At 47.0% G+C, this 26,728-nt stretch overlaps 1 protein-coding gene across 3 annotated transcripts in view; it reads left to right on the plus strand.

Annotated features, from left to right (window-relative positions):
• The window catches only part of SOBP (sine oculis binding protein homolog), a 162,035-nt gene that overhangs the window by 129,585 nt on the left and 5,722 nt on the right, over positions 1 to 26,728 (plus strand). For 2 of the 3 annotated variants that reach the window (XM_072738294.1, XM_072738276.1), the window contains one exon: positions 11,901 to 13,819. In XM_072738294.1, coding sequence (XP_072594395.1) covers positions 11,901 to 13,819 — 1,919 coding nt within the window. Of the gene's footprint in view, positions 1 to 11,900; positions 13,874 to 26,728 lie in introns of all 3 variants that reach the window. The other variant, XM_072738284.1, reaches the window with a different exon arrangement.

The raw sequence follows: 26,728 nt of genomic DNA on the forward strand, positions 1-26,728 counted from the left end.
TGAGATCAGGACCTGAGCTGAAACCAAGAGTTGAGTTTAACCAACTGCACGACCCAGGTGCTCCTGGCTGCTTGTCTCTTTGCAGACTTCTTGTGAGTGATATTGTGATAGTGTCTATTGAGTTAATTGAATTTACCGGGAGAAAGGACTTATATGAATGACAGGTGTGTTTAAACATATGGAGAACATATCTTTGTCCCAGGCTGTCCTGCTTTATAATATTTAGCATTTCAGATAACCTGGATGGGAGACTGGACCCAGAATTTGTAAGAGGGATGGTCAGTGGAGAATCTAGCTTCAGTGGAGTTTTGGCTTTCAACCAGGTGATTGGCAAGGCAGGATGACTAAATTCATGGAACAAAGATGGAAGAGAACCAGGCAAAACAACAGTCCACAAGCATACAGGAAGCATTTTAGAGACAAAAGAACCAACGTGTAGATCCAAAATCAGAAGCCGTCCAGCACATGCCTCTTAGATGCTTAAGAAACAGCCATCAAGTGGGTGTTCTCACAGGTTTTAATGAACTAAAAAGATAATAGGCAACCTACATTATTTCTTTTCCCCAAGTTTGTAAGCGCAGCATCCTAGGCCTTTTGGATTTGCAGCATTGTGTCCCAGGTGCCATAAATGTCACATTTGTGCGTGACTAAGCATAAGAGATTCCATTCGTGACTCTGGCCCAGGCGGCTAGTGCTGGCCTGAAGCTGAGCCTAGGGCTAAAACATCCGTAGTGAGCCTACGACCACAACCTGGCCCACAAACCTCCTCATTACTGCAATTATGTAGCTGTCAAACACTCCACAAGCCATTGGAAACAGAGTGGAGAATTTGGGGGTCAAGTGTTTTGTTGATTTCGGTTTCTGGGTTTTATTTTTGTGGTGTGCTTTTTTACTTTGAAGTACACATCACAGGAAAATTCATAGTGGTGGATTTTCTCTTTGTTTTTATAACTAACATTTAATAGAAGAATACGGGTAAATAAGAGCAGAGTCTAGGTAGACCAGTTGGCTCTGTTTTTTGTTTTCTACACCTAAAGATTGTTCTTATACATTTATAATAATAAAATGAAAATATCTATGTTTATATGACACTTCTATTCTTCATGGTGCTTTCGTTTGCACTTTTTGTTTTGATCTTCAGAGCAGAACTTGAAGGTAGGCAGAGAGCCCAAGGGCACAGAAATACGACCCAAAGTTACAGGGTGGGCAGGACATGGGTTTCTGATTCCTAGCTCACCACTTCCCTCACCAAACCATGCTGCTTCCCAAGTGAAGAGTAAAAGCCTGGGGGCATTGACTGAAGATTGGGAGGAATGTATTTAGAGATTTAAGGTTCTCATCAAGAAAAATTTAAATTGTGAGGTAGGGAAAGAGAGGCAAAACTATTCAATAAACCTGTAAAGTTGGATGCACTGAAGTTAGCAGGTATGACTCAGGAAGAGCTGGGATAGCGAAGAAGGAACCAGTCCTTCTCAAGAATACACAGTCATGAACAGGAACAAACAAATGGCTTCTGACATTTCTCCACCAAGGCAGAGTGGGAAGGACTCTGAGATAAAAATACTCTCAGAGATACCACTGAGATTTGGAGGGTTTTTTGTTTTTTTGTTTGTTTGTTTTTGTTTATTTGTTGGTTTTTTATCTAGACTAGAGCTAACAGAAAGAACTAAAATGTAAAAGAGCATGCCCCCTACCCCCCAACATATCTAACAGGTGATTAAAATTCAGGAAACTATATCCTTGTATGGCAATCCATGCACTTCAGAGGAAATGTAAGATGGGAATTTTAGGAAAATAAATAGAAACATCAAAGGAATTATTTTGGGGTATTGAGTACAAAATCTGAAGCAGACATTAAAAACAGATTATTTAGCAAAGAAGCAAGAAATGGGACAGCTTACCTAGATATCTGCTAAGAATGTCATTCTCTTAAAAACAGAATAATTGACCTTTCCTCCTATACCTTGTTGATAGTTCTGAGAGGGCAGAGAAAGCGTGAGGAGAATCTGACTTGGACCACCATTTGGTTAACATGGAGGAGAGCCACTTAGTATGTGGATGGGGAGGGGGAGTGACCCAACTGTCTTGGACTGTGCAGTGGAGAGGGAGAGAATGCTGGATATGACCAGCCACATTCCCTAGGATTTAGAAAAGCAGGTTTTGTTTAAGTTCTAAGGAAAAGTGGATTTAGTCCCACAATCAGAGGCTCAGTGTAGTCTTAGGGGTGGAGGAACAACATGGTGGGGAGGGGTGGGAATTCCACCAATGAATTCTGTGTCAGAAAGGTGAGGATGCATGAGGGGGCTGAATCCTTGGGGAGCTGCCCAGGGCAATAAAGGGAGCTCTTAGGGCTATGCTCATGAAAGGAACAAGAAGCAGTGTTGGATAGATCAATGTTTAGAGCATACGGTTAATATTTAACAAAAGCAGGTGAGAAGACAGGGCTTCTTGTTTGGTTTCTTCCCTTTGTCTCCACAAAAAGAATGTTCTTGAGGGCAGCCCCGGTAGCTCAGCGGTTTAGCCGCCTTCAGCCCAGGGTGTGATCCTGGAGACCCGGGATCGAGTCCCATGTTGGGCTCCCTGCATGGAGCCTGCTTCTCCCTCTGCCTGTGTCTCTGCCTCTCTCTCTCTCTATGTGTCTCTATGAATGAATAAATTAAATCTTTAAAAAAAAAAAAAAAAAGAATGTTCTCGAGACTAGGTAGGGCAGCTCCCATAAAGAAGGCCCTGATTCCCACATTATGGGCAAAGAGATGGGCAGAAAGCACCTGCTATGCTAAGCAAATTTAGATCTCTGAGCCCCTATGAAGGAATTTGTAGATAATTTCATATCTACTTTTATATAATCTTTGCTCTGTCATGATAAATGGGACAGACTTTAAAAAGACAGAAAAGGACAAACGTTGACCAAATTTTCAAAATTGGGAGGAGTTTCTGATTTCTGAAACTCTAGACCCAGTAGGTTTGATGGCTTACCCTCAGAAGTCCTTGAATATATCATTAAACAACTGATTGATGAGCACTTAGGAGAAAAGGGTTTTGGTTGACCAGAAACTCAGAATGAAGCAAGCAGTGTGGCAGAGTGAAAGAGGATGGGTTGGAAGTTCTGGATCTGGATCTGGGCTCCACTGTTTGTAGGCTGTGAGAGCTCAGGGAAACCACATTGTCTCTTTGACCTTTGTTTCCTCATTTTCAAGTGAAAGGAGGAAAACAGTAGTTTTTTGTTGTTGTAAAGATTTATTTATTTATTTATTTATTTATTTATTTATTTATTTATTTATTTATGATAGACAGAGAGAGAGAGAGAGAGAGAGAGGCAGAAACACAGGAGGAGGGAGAAGCAGGCTCCATGCTGGGAGCCCGATGTGGGACTTGATCCCGGGACTCCAGGATCGTGCCCTGGGCCAAAGGCAGGCGCTAAACCGCTGAGCCACCCAGGAATCCCCAACAGTAGTTTCTTTACAAGTTTGTTGTTAGGGGGATCCCTGGGTGGCGCAGCGGTTTGGCGCCTGCCTTTGGCCCAGGGCGCGATCCTGGAGACCTGGGATCGAATCCCACATCAGGCTCCCGGTGCATGGAGCCTGCTTCTCCCTCTGCCTGTGTCTCTGCCTTTCTCTCTTTCTCTCTGTATGACTATCATAAATAAAAAAAAAAACAAAAAAACAAAAAAAACAAGTTTGTTGTTAGAATTAAAGGAGATAAGTAAAAGTTTCAGGCTTGGTACAAAGCAGTTAAAGTTTTGTTTTTAAAAAGCAAAGACCATATAGCAGGATATGCCTGTTTTAAAAAAAAAAGAAGCAGCACATGCATTCTTGGGTGGTATTAGTGGAGGTACAGTGTTCTGTAAGAAGGAGAGGAGAGTTCCCTGGACTCTGTGCTGGTCAGGCTGCTGCCTTCCATTCCAGGCTCCACCCTTTAAGAGGGGCATTACCAAGGTGGAGTATATGCCTGGGTACAAGGCATAGGACGACAGACAGGACAGGAGGACTCTGAGAACTTGTTCCCTGGAGAATGGGCACAGGAACTAGGATGTTTAAAAATAACAATCTGGGGAAAATATGATGGCTCTTTTTAAGTATTTGAAAGGCTGAGATTGAGGAGTTGGCCTGTGCTAGGGGACCCTGGTGAACGGAACTGCTATCAGTGGGTGGAAGTGACAGGGATGTGAAGTGGGTAAGCTTTTTTTAGTCAAAACTGTCCAACAACAGAATAGGCTGCCTTAAATTAGGCTGCACAGGGCTCTGCAATTATATCATGATCGTCTTTAGAAGGCCACTAGAAAAATCAGCGCAAAGGAGAAAGAAAGATCACTATGATGTGAATCTCTCTTTGGCTGTGTGGATGGATCTGGATGGTCCTCCCTGTCACAGGAAGTCTGAGTGCCACCTGGAAGACCATCTGCGTATGTGAAGAAGAGAACCCAAGCTTGTTGGGAAAGTCAGGTTGAGCTTGTACTGTGAGGTTTCTTGGAGGACTAAATTTTGGAATTTCAAGATGAGGTTATTATGAAGTATTAGCCAATCGTCTTAATCCCGTAGTTTTAAAAGAAAAGGCAAACATCCTTGAGATGGTGAGGGCAATATGGTCTTTGAAGCCAGACAGATCTAAGTTAGAATCTGGGTCTGCCATCTCTTACCTGCACGGATAATCGGATAATCGTGGGCATGTTATTTAATCTACTTAAACCCCAGTTATCTAGGTGATAAGAGAGGGGTGGAGATTAAACGAGGTAATCCATGAGACAGGGTTAGCATGGTTACTAATGCTTAAATAATGCTAGCTATCATTAGTACTAAATTATTATTAATATCCAATCAGGGCTTCCAGCAGGCACTATCATAAAAATAATAACTTTTGATGGGGTGTTCTGGAGAGAGTTGACGACTGGGCAGGGGTGGATCCTAGGGGCTTATGTGGGGGCAGTCCTGAGCATCCACAGGTAGGAGCTAGTTTCGCTTATAACACAGGGAGCCAAGAAATATGCGACAGACTGTTAAAAGAGGATTGAATGAGGCATTGCAAATAAAGCTCTTAGCCAGGTGTCCAACGGGTTCCAAGTAATCAGTATAAGGCTGCTAAGTGAATGAGCGTTTACCAGGAGCAGCTATGAACCTCCAAGGAGCAGCCAGAGAATGGGCTGGTTCCTTCTTGGTGGCCTTTTTCTCGGGGAGAGCTGTCACTATTGATGATCTCATCTCCCAGCTGAGCACCTGAGGCTCAGAGTAATTAGGTGGCTGGCCCCAGTGGGAGCTGGAGGCTAGAGGAGTGGACTTGCTGATCTCTAAGATTCTTTTCAGGGCTAAATTTCATTGCTCTGAGATCTCTTGGGCTATTTCTGTGTCCTCTCTGGGCCAGTAACTGGAAAACAGAGAGGCAGACATTTGGCACCAAGTCGGCCAGATTTTCCAATGTTTGAATTTTTTAGTTTCCGCCGGGATGACTTGTGTTGGGAAGATATAAGTTGCATCTATTCGGCATAAATGAAGCAGAGAGTTGTGTGATGATATGCTAATGCTCTTAGGCAAGCTAAATCATAAGAGCGACCAAAGGGAAAAAATCACCTTCTTCTCAATCATGTGTTTGGCTGTGAGAAGGACCCACGGTCACTGAATACAGGCCAGGACTCCATCTCTTACTTTGGCTGTAGAAACATACTTGGGTCAGTAATGAGCCATTTGTCAACGCTCAATGAGATCCTGAAAACCAGGCCCATCTCTTCTCTGCTTGACTGAATTCATGGCACACGTGCAGAAGAAGGATCTGCCCTGGTGACCTGGGCCAAGATTTCTGAAATCCAGCTTAAAATGTATAAGAAGAACTTGGGTCATGGTATAAAGTTCCTACAGGGCAGTTTTCTAACCAGATTTTCAATTCTAACAAAGATGCTCGTTGGCCTCGCCTTGAGTTCCGAATCCTGTTAGAGAAAAGAGAGAGGAGTGGGGAGAGAGAGAGAGAGACCAAGCTACAAAGCAAAACAAACAAACAAACAAAAAAAACCCAAGTAAGAGCCATAAATAAAAAGAACTATGCAGCAAACATCATCATGTTGAAATCCAAACCTGCAGAAAGTTTATTTTGAAAATGAACTTCTCCATGAATTGGCTTTAAAAAACAATAATAATAATAGCCCTTGCTGGTTCTTAGTCCCTCTCCTGATTTCTGGGTGGCTTTGCAAATCTATGACTAGGCCGTCTTTTTCCTTCCTTCCCTCTCTAATCCAGCTTCACAAGGAAACTTGGAATGGTGAGGTTGGTCCCCGAATCCAGTTTCAGTGTACCCCTCCCTGCTCCACGGGGGCTCGTCCTCACATGCATTCACCCGTGCCGGGCTTGGGTCCTCCTGTCTGAAAGGCCCGTGATCCTGTGGCTTTTGGCCCTTCCATGTAATGAGTCAAGCAGATCGCTCATCAGCTCTGTTTTTTAATAAAACATGAATAGCACAGTTTATGGCCTCCACTATTCAAACAGCAGTTGAGCCGAAGAGGAGTTATTCTTAATGGTTGGAACACTCATTTCCAAGCAGCCGCACTGCTTTGTCAAGCTTTTGCCCGAATCAGAGAATGACTGGGCCTGGAAAAAGGAGAGGGCTCGGCAGGAGTAGAGTCTTCTCAGGATGGTGGTCAGCTGGGATGTGCCTAGAACTATCGGCCTGGTTGCCCATGCGGCCACCCCCCTGTTACCTGGGGACAGTCTCCCAGGAAGCTGGGCCAGGGGCTGGTGTCTGAGGTGCAGCCTGCATTTGCCCAGAGAGAAACACTCCATCCTATGTCAAGACACCCAGGCTCGCAGGAGAGCTGTACAGGACAAGCTCTCCCGTTCCTTACTAACATTGCCATAGAAACGTCCTTCTCCCGTTAAGTTAAAACGAACTTAAACATATGGGATGTTCCTGGGACATCAGCACCCACGAGGGAGGCAGGCTAGGGACTGAAAGAAAGCGCACCGTGCAGCAAGCCGAGGGATCTGCCTGTTACTACTATTAGTTCCATTTCTTGGAGGGAAAAAAAAACCGAAGCTGAGATTTTCATGAGTTGTACTGCTAGTAAACAGTGGAGCCCAGACTCGAACCCACGTCTTCCGAGTCCAAATCCCAGGTGATTTCCATAGCATCCTTTGCTGCCCGAGGGCATTGAATTAGGGCCCTGGTGGAGGCAATGTCGAACCCCCAAAAAACAGTTGCTGGAACCATCGTCAGGCTGGAAGCAGGTCTCCAGGTGGGGTCAGTTTGAGGCCCTCAACTCAGGCTGTGGGGTGACTACAGGTAGGGTGCCCCCAGACTCTAAAAAACGCTGATTCCCCCCCGCCCCCAACCACCGATGTCTATCTGTCCTCCTTTGCTTCACTCTTGGGTGAGCTCATGATTTTGTTTTGTTTTGTTTTGTTTCTTGAGCTCATGTGGACTGTAAGATCCGCATTTAACAGGCCAAGACCTAGAGAACCAGCCGCTTAGGGCAAGCTACAATTTCGTTTAAGGAGCTATACCTTCTGAGTTGGTACCTGGGTGCTTCTATTTGTGGAAAGTCAGGAGCACATGAAGGTTTTGTGTCATTTTTCAAAGTGTTGATGGCATTCAGGGGATTGCTACTATCTTTTAATTGTTCCATTGCCACAAATGTCTTTGCCCAGATAAGAAAGATTTCAGCAAAAGGGCTTCTTAATTAAATATTGCCTCATGCCAGATTACCACTCAGAAGGCGGTCGTGGGCTCCATTAAAGGGTGAACCTCACTCCCACAGTCGACAGCTGATTAATGTGTTAATTAGGAACCCTGACCCCCTCCCCAGTCACCCGAATCTTCTCTTAAGCCCAGCAGAATGTATATATTATACCCATGTGGGTAACCTCATGGCATACTTTGGCTTTGACTTTGGACGTTTATATAAAAATAAAGGCTCAGTTGCCAACATGAATAGCTTTCTTTCTTTCCAGGGGAAATACAAGATGGAAAGAGTTATAGGAACCAGAAGTCCTGCCTTCCAGTTTTCTTCTATCAAGAGCAAGTGATATTTCTGCTGAGGCAGTGTCTTTTGAGTAGTTTAGCGGTGTAGGTTGCCACACATTTATTTCACAGGAAAGGAGTGAATCCATCAGGCCACTGAGCTTATAAGTACTACCCTGGCAGTCAGCCACCAAAATATAAATACTCTAAATGGACTAAAGGAAATGTTCATTCTGTTGTTTAGAATTGGACACATCCCAGGAAGGTAAATTTAATCTTTTTGAGGACTGCTGTTATAGGGTTGAATGGAATACGCATTTGTTTATCTCCTTTGTGATCTTTTTGTCTTCCTGGTGATACATTATGTATTTGTGATACGAAGCATTTCAGCTGTCTTGCTCAATGGCATTGCATTAGCTGATTGTTCAGTCCCCAGATTGCCATCGTTAAACGGCTTTAGCTTCAGCTCTGTCCAATCTGGGACCTGTTAGGGAGAGAAGTGGAACCAAAGAGGCCGGATTCCAACAGAAACAAAGCTGGGATGGAATTAGGGGGAAATCATTCCAGAGCCCAGTGAGTTGAGCTCTGCACTTCTTAATCTTTATCTTTTAAAATATCTGAAGGAATTTTGGTACTTCTTGGCATAATAAGAAAAAACTAATGCCTCAAAAAGTCACACACACACACACAAAAAATAAAGCTGCCTGTGGAAAAAGAAAGGAAGACTCTCCCAGAACACACAATTCAGAAAACCATAGTTTATGAGATGTGTGCTGTGTATTTCATGGATATGCAAATGTTACTCTATTAAAGAGAGAGATCTATAGTATATATTTTCACCTAACTATCACATCTTAAGTAATCGGCTCAGGCTCCTATGATGAAATCTTTAATTACCAGAAGTGTGTCATTAGTTAGATGTAGAATGAATGATGGTACTGTGTTTTATTGCCTCACATGATATAGCCATTTGTGCCATAAATTCATTGACCTCATCTTAAATGATATGTCCTGTAAGACAGACTTGATTCATTATTTCTTAAGTGACAGGTTTTTTTTTTTTTTCTCTAATAATTTTTGCTTCATCAGAAAGATTGCTCAGGTCAGTGTTCTGAATTGAAATCTAATAAGGCAAGGATGCACACACATTCACACTCAACGTTACCCAAAACGAGACAGTCATGAACTTTCACGCTATTACCTAAACACTTTAGGATGTTGCAGGAAGCGGAGTTGTAAACAGTAGGCTGTTGCTTTAACCAGAAAGTTTGATGCAATAGGATTTTGCTTTAAAACTTTGATCTCTCAAATTCTTTTTATGTGGAAATAGATAAAATGTGGTGGAGAATTCTCATTTGATAATTGGTTGGATCTATGGGTATTCCTTATTCATCACTGAATTATTAAAAGTGAAGGATGTGAAGGAAGGGAGAACATTTAAGTTATATTTAGATTATTTTTTGTGACTCCACTTGAAAATATTTATTTAGCTTGAGGAAACAGAGGAATCCTCTGGAGGCAAATAATTCAATCTGGCAATTTAAAAAGCAATTAAGGATTTCAGAAAACTCTTTCCCCTTATGGTTAAAAAAATAAGATCCAAAAGAAATATGCCAGAAAATTTGGCATATTACTTTAATTAGTTTAATTCATTGATAATATTTTTTAGTTTGTGATTAAAGAAGCTATCTTTGATCCTTTCCTTCAAGCTTATAAATTTACATTTTAGGCTTTCTGTGGATGCCTAATATTGAAATAGACTCAGGTGGCTTTATTTCACACAAGAATTTAAATGTTACATCATCACATATTAACTTTACAAAAATGATCAGGTTTTAAAAATAATAACTTACTTGCCTCAAGGTTTAACTACTAGTTTATTTGACCTTTATGTAGATAAGAATTTTGAGGGTCTGGTGGATTTTTGTGTGTTTCTTTTCATCAGAGGCAATTCTGCACTTACTCATAAACTTGAAGACATCTCAACTATGATTAAAAAAAAAATTCCTGTAATTCTAGAAAAACCTGAAAATACCGTACTGAAACTCAGAAGTATATTAGCATTGAAATTATTCTTCTTGCAACAAGGATTCTGAAATTTGATTATGAGACTACACATATGTGTGCCAATAAGTATCCGTTATTCGGTCTCACGCCTTGCCTTGCAGTATATTACCTGCAAATATCAGCAAAAAAAAGAAAGTGAGAAGGAGGAGAGTGGATTTGCACACACAGAGCCACATCTGCCACAAGTGTGTACACCCCCAGTCACATACTAGCATGCCACCACTGTTTACAGTCAAGGAAAGCTGAGAGTTAAATGAGATGAGTAATCAAATGCCCAGCATATGTTGTTTTTGCATTGTTGATGTGACCAATCGTGATTAAAAGTTATCATCTTTTAATGCTATCAGTTTACCATAGTTAAAAAAAAACACACACAACATGCATCAACAAAAGAACAACAGACACACCCTCCTCAACAGAAACAAGGTCCCGTTCAGAGCAATATTGGAATCAGTGCTTTATGGAGGAGAGCCTTGAAATCAGGGAACTCACCATAGCACTGCATTTCAGTGAAATTCTGCATTTCAGAATTCTTCCTCTGCTGCTGTAATGACTGAGTGCTAAGCTAAGGAAATGACCAAGAGAAAGAAAGAAAGGAAGGAAGAAAGAAAGAAAGAAAGAAAGAAAGAGAAAGAAAGAAAAAAAAGGAAAAGAAAAAAAGAAAAAATTGTGTGTGTAATTTTTCAGTCAAAAAAGTAAGCCACTGAAAGAACTACTGAAAATTTTGACATCTGTTTATCTGTTTATAGCTATGGCAAGATTACTCATATTAATTCTTGTTTAAAATGCCATATGAAGGAAAGACATTTGTGCAAACAAGAGTCATATTTGAATTGTAGATCATGTCTTCACCATCTGTGAGAGCTGATGGTGTTGCAAAATTAATGTGTTAATGAAATCACAATAATTTCTCCAAAGTAATGGGTTCTGAAGCCGAGAATGACTATTTTTTGAACTTTGATGTCTAGTGATTTCCAATTGGGAAAAGCTCTCAGCCTTTAATTAGTTCTGCAGCCCAACTTTAAAATAAATTTGGTGATATCTTTCGTTTGCCAGGAGTAGATTTGAAGGGGGGGAAAAAGCCATAACAACTTTTGGAAAACGTTCTCTGGTGTTTGAAAAGTTGTTAAATAAGACCGCCTGCCAAGAAATGTCACCAAAAATTCTGACTACTGAGAGAGAGTGGGCAAACAGCTCAAAAAATAATTCTAGCTTGCTGCAACATCACAGGTTGGGAATAGCTAAACCTCACACAGACTTCATGACTAATTCCAAGTTTCCCTTTGGAAGCCAGACATAATGATGTTCCGCGCTTTGTGTTATTGGTTAACACAGCACAACCTTTCCAACTGCATTATTGAACACAGTCAATAGCGTACAGTGACTTTGCGTGAGGAGAATTTTATGGGGCTCTGTTTCAAAGGCCACCGAACCTCCTGGAGAATCCTCCTCTCCACAGGTATTTCCATTTATATTTACAGCGAGCCTCTTTTGACAAGTGAAAATACGTGGGCAGGCAGATAGATGTACGCCTTTCTGTCGGAGCCACCTTTACACTGAGCCGAAAGGGCACAGCACAGGTTTGGGTGGTGGTGGTGGTGGCGGTGGTGGCGGCGGCAGCGGCGGCTGTTTTTTAATGCTAGATGGTGATAACTGCTATTCTGAAGAGTTACTATTTAAAAAGCAAGTCTGACTTCCCGAGGAGAAATCATTTTACAAACACTTAAGACTGTTGCCTTTCCGAAAGAAACACTTCAGCCTGTTGGGAGTTAAAAAAAAAAAAAAAAAAAAAAAAATTGTGATAAAGTTTGAAAGAACCCTTATGTGAAACACGAAACACTATCTACCGGAGGAAATTGCTTATCTTGTTTCTCTTTTCTATTACTGTGTTGTAGGTATGTGACTGGTGTAAGCACATAAGACACACAAAAGAATACCTGGATTTTGGGGACGGGGAAAGAAGGCTTCAGTTCTGCAGTGCAAAATGTCTCAATCAGTACAAAATGGACATTTTCTACAAAGAGACACAGGCCAATCTTCCAGCTGGGCTGTGCAGCACATTACACCCTCCCATGGAAAATAAAGCAGAAGGCACCGGGGTGCAGCTGCTCACTCCAGACTCTTGGAATATCCCTCTAGCAGATGCTCGGAGGAAGGCCCCCTCCCCGGTGGCTGCAGCTGGCCAAAGCCAGGGCCCTGGCCCGTCGTCGTCCACCACCGTCTCTCCATCTGACACCGCCAACTGCTCTGTCACTAAAATCCCCACGCCAGTGCCCAAGTCCATGCCCATCAGCGAGACTCCGAGCATCCCTCCCGTCTCCGTCCAGCCGCCCGCTAGCATCGGGCCTCCCCTCGGCGTCCCGCCTCGCAGCCCTCCCATGGTGATGACCAACCGCGGCCCGGTGCCGCTGCCCATCTTCATGGAGCAGCAGATCATGCAGCAGATCCGCCCGCCCTTCATCCGCGGGCCGCCGCACCACGCCTCCAACCCCAACAGCCCGCTGCCCAACCCCATGCTTCCCGGCATCGGGCCCCCGCCCGGCGGCCCCCGGAACCTGGGCCCCACGTCCAGCCCCATGCACCGGCCCATGCTGTCGCCCCACATCCACGCCCCCAGCACGCCGACCCTGCCCGGGAACCCCCCGGGCCTGCTGCCCCCGCCGCCCCCGGGCGCGCCCTTGCCCAGCCTGCCCTTCCCGCCCGTGAGCATGATGCCCAACGGCCCCGTGCCCGTGCCGCAGGTGATGAACTTCGGGCTGCCGTCGCTCGCCCCGCTGGTGCCGCCCCCCACCTTGCTCGTGCCCTACCCCGTGATCGTGCCCCTGCCCGTGCCCATCCCCATCCCCATCCCCATCCCCCACGTCAGCGACTCCAAGCCCCCCAACGGGTTCTCCAGCAACGGGGAGAACTTCGTTCCGAGCGCGCCCGGCGACCCGTCGGCGGCGGGGGGCAAGCCGGGCGGGCGCGCCCTGTCCCCCCGGGACCCCAAGCAGGGCCCGTCCAAGCCCGCGGACTCGCCGCCCGGCTGCTCGGGCCGAGCGCTGAGCCATCCAGGCTCCGCGGAGCCGGGCCGCGGCGACGTGGTGGACCTGACGCGGCGCGCGGGCAGCCCCCAGGGCCCGCCGCAGGGCCCGCAGGACGGCGTCATCGACCTCACCGTGGGCCACCGCGCGCGCCTGCACCACGTGATCCACCGCGCGCTGCACGCGCACGGCCAGGCGGAGCGCGAGCCCGGCGCCGCGGAGCGCAGGACCTGCGGCGGCTGCAGGGACGGCCACTGCAGCCCGCCCGCCGCCGGCGACCCGGGCCCGGGCGCCCCCGCGGGCCCGGAGGCCGCCGCCGCCTGCAACGTCATCGTGAACGGCGCGCGCGCAGCCGCCGCCGCCGCCGCCGCCGCCGCCGCCGAGGGCGCCAAGGGCGCGGAGCCGCCGCCCGAGCAGCCGCCGCCGCCGCCCCCGCCGCCGCCGCCGCCGCCCGCGCCGCCCAAGAAGCTGCTGTCGCCCGACGAGCCCGCGGTGAGCGAGCTGGAGTCGGTCAAGGAGAACAACTGCGCCTCCAACTGCCACCTGGACGCGGAGGCGGCCAAGAAGCTGATGGGGGAGGAGGCCCTGGCGGGCGGCGACAAGTCGGACCCGAACCTCAACAACCCCGCGGACGAGGACCACGCGTACGCCCTGCGGATGCTGCCCAAGGCGGGCTGCGTGATCCAGCCGGTGCCAAAGCCCGCCGAGAAGAGCGCCCTGGCGCCCGGCGTCATCGCCGCGCCCCTGCTCGGCGCCGGGCCCGAGGACCTGGAGCCTCCGCTCAAACGCAGGTGCCTCCGGATTAGAAATCAGAATAAGTAAAAAAAAAAAAAAAGAAAGAAAAGGTTGGTATGGCCTCCGGGGCTCTCCTCCTGCGCCCCGAGCCGGGCGCACCTGCCCTGCGCCCGGGCGCCGCCGCGGAGCCTTGTTTGATAATCAAGGTTCTGCGAGCCCCCCCTCCCCGGGGCACCTCGGGGTGCCCACTTGTCGTGATGCAGCGTCATGCCCATTTTACAGCTGAGAAAACCGAGTCGCGGCAGGTAGAGGCCATGCCCCCCCTCCCCCCCGGGGCACCTCGGGGTGCCCACTTGTCGTGATGCAGCGTCATGCCCATTTTACAGCTGAGAAAACCGAGTCGCGGCAGGTAGAGGCCATGCCCCCCCTCCCCCCCGGGGCACCTCGGGGTGCCCACTTGTCGTGATGCAGCGTCATGCCCATTTTACAGCTGAGAAAACCGAGTCGCGGCAGGTAGAGGCCATGCCCCCCCCCCCCTCGGGGTGACCTCTTTAGTGGCGGACCTGACTTGGAACGCTGTCTACTTAACCAAACCGTTGCTTCTCTGCTCCTCTCCCTGTTGAGGGAGAGGAGGACGTTGGGGAGGAAGGACAGGTTACTTGGGACCCTTCAAATGTTCAGTCAGGAGGTTACAGAGCTGCCCTAAAAGGGGAGCTGGGCCACACTTCCTGGAGCTGGCGGGCTCATTAGCAGTGTCTCGACTCACCAGATTTCCCCCCCAAAATCACGGATTCCATCGGCCAGAGGAGAAGAAAAACTAATCTTCTCACGTGTTGATGCCAGCTGACCCCAGGCCACTAAGCGCCATCTCCCTGGCAGAGCGTTAGAAGCGAGACCCGTGGCTCCTGTTCAGGGAGGGGGGTCTCTTCCTTCAGGTCCCCCACCAGCATTGCCTAGGGCAGGCCTCCAGCTCGGCTGACCAGCTTTTCAGTCTCTCCTTTCTCGATCCCAGTGGCCCAGTGGGTCGCTCACCGCTGCAGACAGTGGAAGGCTTCGGCGGGAGAAAGGGCCACACCGCCGAGGCAGCTGAGAGTCCCCCTATGTGTGACCCCGTGACCGGAACCCTGCCTACTGCCAAAACAAGCTATTGATAATGAGGCCAGAGTTTCAGTAAGGGGAAGAGGAACTAGCATGCGTAGCACACCCCGCTGGGGCCAGATGTGGCCTTTTTTGACCTTCCCACCACCTAGCAGAATGGGCCTCCTCTGTACCCCACCAAGGAGGAGGATAGGGCATGGAGATGTTGTCCAAATTAGAGCTAGCAAGTGGGGGAACCAATATGTAACTCAGACCTGCCACACACGCAGGCCTGCTGTCCCAGAAGACGGCAGATGTTAGCAGGTGGGCAGATGTTAGCAGTTGAGGCTTCTCGGGGCTTTGTGGAGAGCAGAGGAAGAGGAGTGAACGTTTATTGAGCACCTAACTTGTGTGCAGCTTCTTCCACGAGCTGGGAGACACAGAGGGGGAATATGACGCAGCGCCTGCCCTCAGACCCGTACAGTCTGGTGGGGGGATATACCCCCAGGGAGGAAGGAAGTCCGGGTGGAAGTGGACCTTCTAGCACAAACACTTGCTCACGTTTGTATGTGCAGGCCTTCTTGTAAGTGTTTTTCAGTAGTATTTATTGGGGTCTGGATCTGGATGGTAATTATTTTTGTCTTTGTTTTACCGATGAGGAAGCCGAGACATAGAAATTAAGTAATTTGCCCAAGCTAGCGAGCAGTCAAGATTCAAATCCAGCTTGTCTGACTCCAGAGCTGCAGTTTCTTCAAACCACTGTAAGAGAACAGGCTAAATGGTCCCTTGATTGCCCCGCTTGATAAAAGTCTTATATTCCCCTTCGTTGTCTTGAGGAAAGTTCCTAGACTTTTAAAAACCCAGCATACCTACCAGCTTCTCTGAGTGTTGAGACAGTATTCGTTTTTTCTTCTTTTTGACAGTGTCCAATTCTTGTTTTCCCAGCAACAACAGCAAACCTAGAATACCAGCCCGTTACTCCACAGTGGGAAATATAAATGTGGACCAGAACACTTGATGTGGCGTGTCCAGACATTGTCTCCAAGTTGGCATGTTTACGTGGGCACCCACCTAACTTGCAGCCCGAGGTTTGCTTGGGAGGCGTAGAGCCAGCTCGAGGGGGCTGCCGGTGGTGCAAGAAGGCTTTCCTGGTCACCATAGGTTGAGGTTTCCTTCCACTGATGGCTTTGCCTGTCGGAGCAGAACAGTAAAAATCGGTTCACCCTCCTTCCTGGGTTTTACACCTACAAGTTCTACCGTCTGAAGACTGATGGACTCAGCCTTCTCAGAGTCACCACAACTTCCAGTGCCCCTGATGTCTCCACCAGACTAATGTAATCTGGTTAATAAAGCAGTGAGTAGCAGGAAGGTGTGGGACAAAGAAAGCCAGAAAGCATTGGGAATTGTAATTTTTAAAAATGATTCTAATGTCACTCACTCCGATGACATTACAGGAGGAAGGGGAGGGTGAACGATTTTACTTCCATGACCCGAGTGAGAAGTGACCAGGTCAAGAATAGTGCCACCGGTCCATGAGTAGCACGGGCCCAAAAGAACATAAAAGCATGAACTAGATGATGGCTGTTTGGATGATAAATGTTTCTGAATAAAGAATCAGGCTAGGGTCTTGTATGTGGACCAGAGTCGTTACTAAAAATATTAACCTGGCTTCGGCCAGTTTCCGAAGATGCAGTGACAAAATTGCCCATAGCCCCTCGAGACTGGAGAGTTCTTTTTATGATGGGTCCCCCAAGAAATTACAGCTTTTCTCTAAAGTCAGAGACACTCAGGCTTCGCCAGCTTCAGCAGGGTGACAAGGCAAGTGATTTAAGACGGAGGGAGGGGGCGGTGAACTGCCTCCCCTTCACTAAATCACATTTCCTCTTGCCCTCTGGAGTTGCATGTCACCTGGAAGCACAGTCTCAACCCGCCGTAATTCACTCCCATTCTCTGACCCTTCCTGATTTTCTGTGCACATGTGGTGCTGTTTTTCTTCGGTGCCTTCAGAAACCCAGCCCATTCATATGGTTGTGGAAATTGGAAATGTATCCGTTAAATAAAGGGCGGCATGGCTTTTGTGCCCTGACGGAGAACAGGGATGGTGACGAGTTAGAGCCAAAGGGGAAAGCATTAAACTGGCCTCGGTTGTGGTGGATGAGGTGCAGCTGAGTGATTTCTCCATGTGCTCGTTGGTGACTCATGCGTTATTTCTCTTGGAGAGGCCGCTGGTAACTTGTCGGGGCTCTTCATACTTTTTCCCCGGGCCTGCCGTTCTCTTACTCTGTTACTGGTTTGTTTATCATGTTAGGCACATTCAAAGCCGACTTATCTTCAAATCAGTAAGCGAGGCAGCTACGATTTTCTCCAAAGAAACCATCATGTTTGCTACTTCTCGGCAAATACTAGGTTTGGGGTTTTTTGGGTTTTTTTTGTTGTCGCCCCCCCCCCCCCCCCAGTTTTGAAGGGCTTCCGTTCCTGGGTACCTGACCTTATGCATTCTCTGTTGATATGATTACAGACGGTTTCAACGGGCAGCTAGTGTCTTTGGAGGCAGAACTAATTAAGTTTTAGTCGAAGATTTTGAAAGATTGTAATCTCCCTTTAATCTTCGACTTTCAAGACTCCAAACGCCAGTTCTGCAGCTTCTGTAGGCTGGAAAGAAAATATTCCCCCAAATAATAAGAAAAACAACGTATAAACATTTTCCAAACTATTCTATCCGCAAAGAATTCCATTTGTAAATGGAATACTCCCATCTTTGTCTTTGCCTTGGAGCTTGGGGGATAGCTGTTTGTATTTGTACATTTTCTGAATTTCTACAGTTTACACTTGTTTATGGTACATTGGGGAGTTCAGAGTAACCATTTGCAAATGTTTGAAGATATTCAAAAGAAAATATCCCCCCCCCTCCTCGATTTTCCAGGGAAATGACATATTCTAAGTAAAATAATCAATGGAAAAAATGTGTACCATGAGTAACCTTTTCGCCCTCACTTTTTCCATCCCCTTGGAGCAACAAGTCCATACGACTTCCCACCTTCGTGCCTTCCAGATTTCTTACATGTTTCTAAAACAGGAAGAAAATCTGGGACTCTTTTCCCTGGCCCCGATGCCTCAGTGCTTCCTCAGCCTCGGCAGCAGGGGTGCCTCCCACTTTCTGTTTTCTCTGGGAGAGCTGCAGGAGGCAGCCCTAGCTGTGGCTTCTTGGAGCTTAGTTATTAGTCTGGTTATGGAGCCACAGTCCCAGGAAGGACTATCTCAAGCTGGGGGGAGCGGTGTTGGCTTCATCAAGAATGGGCTTCATCAAGAGGTGACAGGTACCTTTTTTTTGGCAGCATAGTTTCTCCAGCTGAGAAATTGGAGAGGGTAGACCGCCTGGGAAGTCAGGTCCATACATTCTAAATACGGCTATGGGTGCCTCCTACAAAAGCAAGGAAAAGAAGAAAACCTGAGAGTGAGGTGAGGAGATGAGTCCAATCAGCGATGTGCTCAGATCCTAGGCCAGACTGGAGATTCTTAACCAACAGTACTTGGTTATGGGGTGTGCGGGAATTGGCCATATAATCCCTGATGTTTGAGTTTGGGCTGTGGGGGTGCGGATAGCTGTCCATTTCTAGGTAGGGGTAATTCAAAGAGCCAGAGAGGAACCACCAGGTCTGCATCATGTACACGGGTGAGTGGGGGAGGACCTGCCCGAGCTTCCTATGATCATTTCAGACTCGTACAGGAGACTTTTCTGGAATGCGCAGGGTCAAGATCTCGTTCAGTGCCGCTGGCTCTATTTTAACCCTTAAAATTGAGGGTGGACAGCGGTGGTTTCCATGTGCAAGCATCTGGCTTTTGGATGTTATTTCAATCAGATTACAATGGACTAGGAAATGATGTATGTGACCGGGTATTTACTTCTTTCAGATGTAGCCATAACCCTCCATCTTTGTGGGGCTGGGACTCGGGTGAGGTGAGACAGTGCTTAGTGTGCAAACTTTGCAGAACGGAGTCTCAGGGGCGTGCAGGTGCCATGCTCGTGCTAGCCTTGCTCCAGGCCTTCCGGCTCATGTGGCAGCTCCCTTAAGCTGGTCTCCTGCTCCCTGGACTAGTCCGTGGATGGCCTTCAGCTGCTCCCCCCTGGGATTTCAGAGCAAGTTTTATATACCTGTGCACGAGGCATTTTCTTGGGAGGAGAGGTCCGTAGATTTTGGCTTCAGAAGTTCGCCTGACATCTCTGAAGGATTATCTTATCACTAAACCATATCTGAGCTGGAATTTTTCTTGTTGCTCAGAGGAAGCCAATTTAATGGTAAAGCTTCCCTTAAAACAGAATTCTTTTCAGCAGTATTTTCTGTGGACCTGATGTCTGCAGAACCACCATCCACAGCTCCGTAATGTAGCACTTGCCCCAGAAGATGGCCTTAGTGACCAAAGGCAAAAGGCTGTATGGACTCTTCATATCCCATGAGCGCAAGAAAAGGTAAGCAAGAAAAGAAACAAGCTAGATGCTTCCCAGGCCCCTAGCTTTGGAAGTTTCTACTCCAGTGGGAGACATTGTCCTTCAGTGGAAAAGCTTCCACCCTGCTTTTGAGGCCGAGGGAGCAGGATGGCCAGCGCCTGGGAAGTGGACGGCTCAGTAAACACTAAGGCATTGATGTCGCTGTGTCTGGGAGTGCTACCCATTTTCCCCCTCGCTCCCTAGCTCCCTAACTCCTTAATTCCCTAACTCCCTAGCTCCCTAACTCCCTAGCTCCCTAACTCCCTAGTTCCCTAGCATGCTTCTTCACCTGGACAGAGGGGAAAGCATTCCATCACCTATTAACAAACCAGTGCTCAGAAAGGCACTGGAAAGAAATTCCCCGTCTGATTTCCAATGAATCCTCCCCTTGCCAGCCTGAGCTGCTGCCTGGGCATCATGGTTCAATCACTTACACCTATGTTGGTGCAGACAAGCCTTGAGGAGGGGCAGAGGTGTTTGAGGACCAAAATACACCACAGCCCGGGACACTTACCTCATGTAGTGAGACACCTCCACCCCAGCACGCTGCCTTCTCCAGCTTCTCTTGTGCCAAAGAGATTGTGCCAGAGGGCCACAAAGGTGGCCGTTGTGTTTTCCTTCCTTCCCCCTGCCCTGCACAGAACGATTTTGTATTCTTCGCTGTGGGTTTCCAGGGTAGCCCTTCACATGTGAATGCGTGTTAAGGCGATGCATTCTGCACGTGTAAACTTTTGTTTTTTAAAGCCTCAAAAGCATAAAAGAAAGCCATTTTCAGAGAAACAACTCACTTAGCTTTGCAAAAGAGATGATGTGATGTGGGCCTCATTTAACAGGGTCCCGTTCTCACGGCAAAGGGGTGGACTCCATCTCAGACGCCAGCTCTGAATGTTAACTGGGTAGGCCTCTCCTCCAAATTTGTGGGTGTCCACAGCATGCTGCCTGACAGGTGGTGGGGTGGGGGTCCCGACTGAGACCGTGAGGCCGTCCGCAGAGAGGGGGAACCCACGCACATGCACACACTCACAGATTATTTCGAGGGTCATTTAAAAGATTCCAGTGACAATGACTTGGAGCAAAAGCAAACAACAATAACAACCAAAACTTGCAATCGGCCTCCTGTGCTGTCGAGTGGCTCCTGAGTGCATGACACATTCTTAGATTGGAAACCAGTCAGGTTGCTCCCCAGATCTTTGAACCCTTGGCTCTTGGTACTGAGCTACGGTGTCAGCAAAAGCATGTGCCAACAGTTCAACCAAGCTGCCCCAATGCTCCCCCCCCCGCCCGCCAACAGGGAGAGAGGGAACTGCCTTTCCCCGTAGCTGTGGGGTCCAGACCGGGGCAAATGGGAGGTGCCCGGCGCTCCCCAGCCTCATTCCACCTGGCTCTTTGGCTGTGCTGCTGGATGTCTCATTTCTCCCTTTGAACCTCTGGTGTGTTGGGTCTCTTTGATAGCAAGCTGTGTTTTGTTCTGGGTAAAAAGGGAGGTAAGAATGTGATGGCATTTACAGAACAGGAGGGAGAGACACACTTTATGGACTCATTCGATATGAACCATTGACCTAACATCCCAAAAATGCAATTAAAAAGTATATCTCTCCCTCATTTGCATGGCTTATTTCCCCAGACATGTTTTTGGTATTGAAAATGAATGGTATTCCCATACAACATGTGTCTCAATTTGTAATGATATCCTCCTTGCAGCTGGCTGAGTTCTCGATGTGTTTCTAAAACGTTACTGTCTTAAATTTGAGCCAACCTACACTAACAAATTATCTAGAAGCAAAGTGGCTGAGCTGCATTTGGTGAGAGAAAGGGAAACCTTATATTTCATCCTTCAACTCTTGTTTTGGAGATTCAGACTGTAACATGATCTTCTTCTAAGGAAATCTACACACGCACACTTTAAAAATTGTGCAGATTGGGTGTTGTGGGAGCAAGAACGATCAGGTTTAAGTTTCTCTGCAAAGTTCTGCATCCCATCAGCAAGCCCTTTTGATATTTTAAACCCATATTTAGAGTAATTTCAAGATATTTGGAGCACATGTGGTTAAATGTAAAACTTTGTCATTATGATTTGTTAGATGCTTATACTTTAAATATTTATAAGCCATTTTTAAGTACTTTATCCAAAAGCTTTCTCCCACTGGAATACTATAATTGAGTGGTATCTGAGCATCATTATATAGAGAAGATACGGGGTGAAGTCACTGCAGCATGCATGCACGTTCTTCCTGCTTCTCTGGTTTTAATTCAAATGCTATTTTTAGTAGATTCTACTAATTTAAAAAAATGTATAAAAAATCATAAACAGGGTTGGTTGTCTGATTAAAAAAAAAAAAAATTACCCAGTTCTCCCAAAGGTAAAGTGTTCAACTTGAATCGTTTGTTGTGTCTTACCTCCTTGTCTTATCCTAGGAGTAATTAGTAAAAAATTCCCTGTAGAGGGTTGGGTCTGAATCCGTGTCCACATGAGTTTGAAGTGCCATATTGCTCCTCTGAAGTGTCTTAGGGGCAATTTATTGGTGGTTAGATAGAACTCTTTATTATTCACCTTTAGCCATCTTGGAAACGAAGATCCAGGATCCCATCTTTATCAGAGGTAGCCTGTGTGTGCACTTCATATGAAAAAGAGGAAAGGAAAAAAAAGAAAAAAAAAAACCTTTTTCCACACTCAGACTCCATTTAAGCTTCAGAGGTTATAAATTTCAAACTGACCACAGGCCTCTGGGGCTCACACTCTTTTATGGCTGGCAAAACACAAGTCTCTGGTAAGAACGGGGAAAAGAAGGCTTAAAAAGCCTCATAAACTTGCCTGGACATCTAATAGCTCTCACCAAACAGCATTTTCATGAGTTAAGTGTAAATGAGTCAGAAACATATAGATTGAATTTCTTTTAAAATACACATGGGTTTAAAAATTAAGGCCAAAGTGCTTGGCAAAGTAAGTTTTGGTTTTAGCCAAACCCCAAATGTTTGAAAAAAAGTATTTCTACAATTTGCCAAACCAAAAAATACATCCAGGTCCCTCCATTCCTCTCATTTAATATGATGGCATCATAAACATGGGACTTAATGTCTATTTTCATATCCACCAAGGTTTGAGCAACATGAATCCCAAATCTTAATTGAAAAACTATGAAAGATTTTGGAAAAACATAATGGTTCTGCAAATGAAGATGAGGGGCCACCAGTTCAGAGTTCTGATTTTGACAGCACTCCTCACTGTCTGGTCATCTGATCGACTTGTTCTTTGTCTCAGCTGTGTGCATGCACGTGTGTGTGTGTGTGTGTGGCCTATACATAATAATAATAGCTTTTTAAAAAGAATCTGTATTGGGAGTTCTTAATTTATACTTAATTCATATTTTACAATCCACAAACTTAATAAATTCCCCCATCATATCCAAATAGAGGGAGGCAGTCCCCTTTTACTTATTGATGGGTCAGAGATGATCTTCATTTGTTTTTCCTAGAGAAGAAGACACATCCATTTTTTTTAAAACACATCCATTTTTAACTAATGATATCTAACATTGACTTGGTGCAGGTGTTGTCAAGAGATACAAGGAAGGCAGGCAGGCAAGAAGGAAGGATACAAACAAAAAAATGGGAGAGGGAGTGGCAGGTGTCCTTGACTTGTTTTGAGGAGCTAATAACCTGCCAAGAGAGACAAGAAATAACCAAGGCAACTTCTCCAAGCAACACGCAGAACTACAAACCACTGTGGCATTGCAGACAGTATGCTTTGAGCGAGGGCAGGGGCCGGCGCGGGTCACTCCCTGGGGTCACCGAGTTTCTAGCTCAGGGCTGGCAGACTGGGCCTGCAGATATTTGCTGAATATATGAATGAGAAGAGTCCCAGGAGAGCAATAGGCTAACGGAGTTACCCCGATGGGGTTCCATGAGACTTGAAGTCTGTGGAGTGGCGTGGCCTGGCCTTCAGGCGTGTAAGAGGAAGGAATGCAATGGGATGTCAAAGGCCCCAGAGGCAGAAGAGGATGAGCCCCGTTGGGGATGAGCTCCCCTTTTCCCCGCCTGGAGTAATGCCCTCCTGCCAAGGGAGAGGAGCCCTGGAGGAGGGCAGGTGAATGGGGGAGCCGGAGGGTGCCCGATTTGTACTCTACGCGTTAGGCAACGTCACCATGACCTCGAGCAGAGGAGTGACAGCACGAAATCTGTGTTCAAAGAAAATTACTTTAGCAGCTGTTCGCAGACTGAAAGGAAGCAAGAGAAAGACTGGCATCCCTAAAGCTGATGGCTGCATTCTGATGACAGGCTAATTACCAGTGGTGGCTTCTAAACATTGTGGGATGTTATCGCTACCATGTGAGGGGCGTAGGCCGCCGCACGTATACACCAAGTGTGCACAGCATCGTAGTCGTGCAACGGGAGGAAGAACTCTGTGGCGAGTGTAGGCCTCGAGGCTTCCCAGCCCATGGTGGAAGGAAACCTCACGACCGATAGACCAAGTCAAAGTCCAGTCGAGGGTGCTGGCTGGGCCCCAGATTGCTGCACAAACAGGGCCTCGGCCTTCCTGATGGGCCAGCCGGCCAGGTGTGGTGCGGGCTGTTGGGCCCTCAGAGGCAGGCAGTGCTCTTCCGGCGGAGGACCTCCGTGCCGATGAGCACAGAACTTGTACAGTGGCTGCAGTGACACCCAAATGCTCTGGTCCTGGACTAAAGAGCAGCCAGGACGCTTGGGGGGCTGACTCTACCTCAGACACCTTCTGAGATTTCCATAGCAGCCGAATCCCATCCTCCCAGGGCCTGCAGGTGCTGTCAAGGGAGTGGGATGACCTTTGGAGATGTGCTCTTATCTTTTTCTACTTCCCACACCGTAGATCTTCTGAAGCTCCCACATGCAGTGACAGTGGGCTCCCAGTGGTGAAGGAAGGCAGTGGAATGGTTTCCTGGAAAAGAACATGTGCTCTGGAGTTGGGCCTGCCTGGGTCCAGATCCCAGCAGAGCCGTTCAGTAGGTGAGGAAGGACGTGCCTTGTCTCCTCTAGGTCACCAGTAGCAAGAACACTGCTGTGAGGGACAGGTAAGAAAACGTGGACAGTGGAGCACGTCCCAGGTGCCCTACAGCTGGCAGCCACTGTCCCTTCTAGAAAGGCTGCAAGGCCTGGAAGAAGACGACACGGGGTTGGAGTGAGACCTGCTCCAATTGGAAAACTGGCTGTATCTCTTACTGGCTGTGAGGGTTTGGATAAGCTTTATAATCTCTTTGTACCGACATTCTGGTTAAATAATTGTGTCAGCTAATAGTTACTGAGCACACTCTATAGGAGGGCAGTGTTCAAATGTTACATGCCCACAGCAACTCTCTGGGTTACCATTACTGCATCCATTTTACGGATGAAGTAACTGAGGCACAGAGAGGCCAAGTCTCCCACTCGGTGTCATCGGTCAGTGAGCGACAGTGCAGGGATTTGACTGGCAGCCTGGCTCCAGAGTCCCCATGCAAAATCACTGAGCATGTCTCGTATGCCAGGAAAATGAAGGTAAAAGCCCCGACCGCAGAGAGTCACCAGGCTCCAGGGTAGATAACCTAGGTTAAAATGCCCAGGAAGTACCTGGCGTACAGTAGGTGCTTGTCATGGGGGCCCCTGCAGCCCAGAACTCGCTTCCCTTGGATGTGTAATGGAAGGTGTAATGAAACGCTTCCATGCTGCCAACCTTGGAGGTTGTTAGGGAAACCATTCCAGAAACTCTAAGAGGTCTGGTTCTACTTTTACAAGTAGAGACTGGGACAAACAGAGCAAAGGCTCAAGGTCAGAGTGGCATAGCCAGGATTAGAACCTGAGTCCTCATCTGCCTTTCCTCTCAGTGGGACACCAGATATGACCAAAGCTGCTTGAGTTACACCCCCCTTGCCAAGAACCAGAGGCATATTTTTGCCACCCATGGTATTGCTTCCTCCCGTTGGGCAGCTGATCGCAGAGAGGAAGTAAGTCGTACCTCAACATCTGGGGTCGGGAGGATGAAGGGTTGCAGAGAAGCAATTATTAACCACATTCTCCATCTCCTTGGCTCTGGGGGGGGGGGGGCGGGGTGGACGGTGGGGTGCTGGGGAGTCAGTGTGCTTGCTCTTAGATTGTGTGGTGAAGTTAGTTTCCCTCAACATGAACTGTGTCTCTCTTCTCTCTCTTTGATATATCCATCTCCCTCCTCTACTAATGGACTGGCTGTAAAGAAGAGATAAAGTGCTAGAGAAACCACCTTTCCAGATCCCACCTAAAATCCTAAAATGTACTGTTGCCCATAAACCATAGCTACTTGCCACATAAAACTGCTTTTTGCTCTTGGATCTTTTTCTTCTTTTTAATCTAGAATGCCTACGTTCAGATAGTATAGATATAGACAGGTAACAAACTCAGTCTTAACACAATAAACATCTATTTGTTTTTTGTTCAAGGCGGAATTTTTAGAAGACACGTGAACCAGCATTAGCTAGTTTGTGTATTAGACAAAACTTGAATGAAAATGTAATTATAATCCCTTATCAAATAACTCCTCAGAGTTCTTGTTTCTAAAGCAAAGGACCTGGACCAGGTATGCCTCTAGGGCCCTTTAAGGCTCTGACACTGCGACCCCTGCTTGTTGGGAAGGAAGGAGGCGATGAAACCAGGACTGGGGGAACCACTCCCTGGAGGGGAATGTGGGATTTGGGGTCAAAGGAGCTGGACTCAAGCCACTCTGCCTCTAGCTAGTGACCTTGGCCAAGTAAGCTTCTTGACCTTCCTGGGAAAGTTTCCTCATCTGTAAAATGGGGACATTAATAAATACCTAAATAGCATTGTTGTTTCAATGAAAAAAGTGTATAAGTGAAATAAGTATATAAAATATGCTTGTTTTCAAGCGGAATAAGCATGTAAAAGTGCCTCGTGCAATATTTCCTATAAAGTAGGTGCTCACTAAAAACTTGACTCCTTTCTTTGGGGGCAAAAAAAATGCAGCTTTCCCAAACCATAATGGCAATGTGTTCAGTCTGAAAAGGCAGGGGCACAGAGCTCTCGCCTCATCTTCAAAATTTCCTGCAGAACATTAGCTCTATTAGTAAGTCTCCTTTATTTTTCTCTTTTTTGAATTGGATGTAGCCACCAGCTCCAGCGGGTTAGTGAACATGTGCTCATGAATCCCTGCATGCTTTTAGGAAAGGGCCAGACAGGGTCATTTGGTTTGCTCTAACTCCCAGGTTCCAGAAAGATTTGAGGTATTTAAAGAAGATGTTGAGAAGGACTTGTATGAGTGCACACAATGGGGTTCCATGGTTGAGGGCTCTTTGTCTCCTAGGAACTCTCAGAGGTCAGCGAGAAACAGCGGTGACCGCTTATGAGAATAAACAGGCCTCTGTACCCGTTTAATTCATAGAAGCAGCCAGGCAAAGAAAACCAAACTTTT

Source organism: Vulpes vulpes, chromosome 1, assembly GCF_048418805.1.
Source record: "Vulpes vulpes isolate BD-2025 chromosome 1, VulVul3, whole genome shotgun sequence".
Taxonomy (NCBI): Eukaryota; Metazoa; Chordata; class Mammalia; order Carnivora; family Canidae; genus Vulpes; species Vulpes vulpes.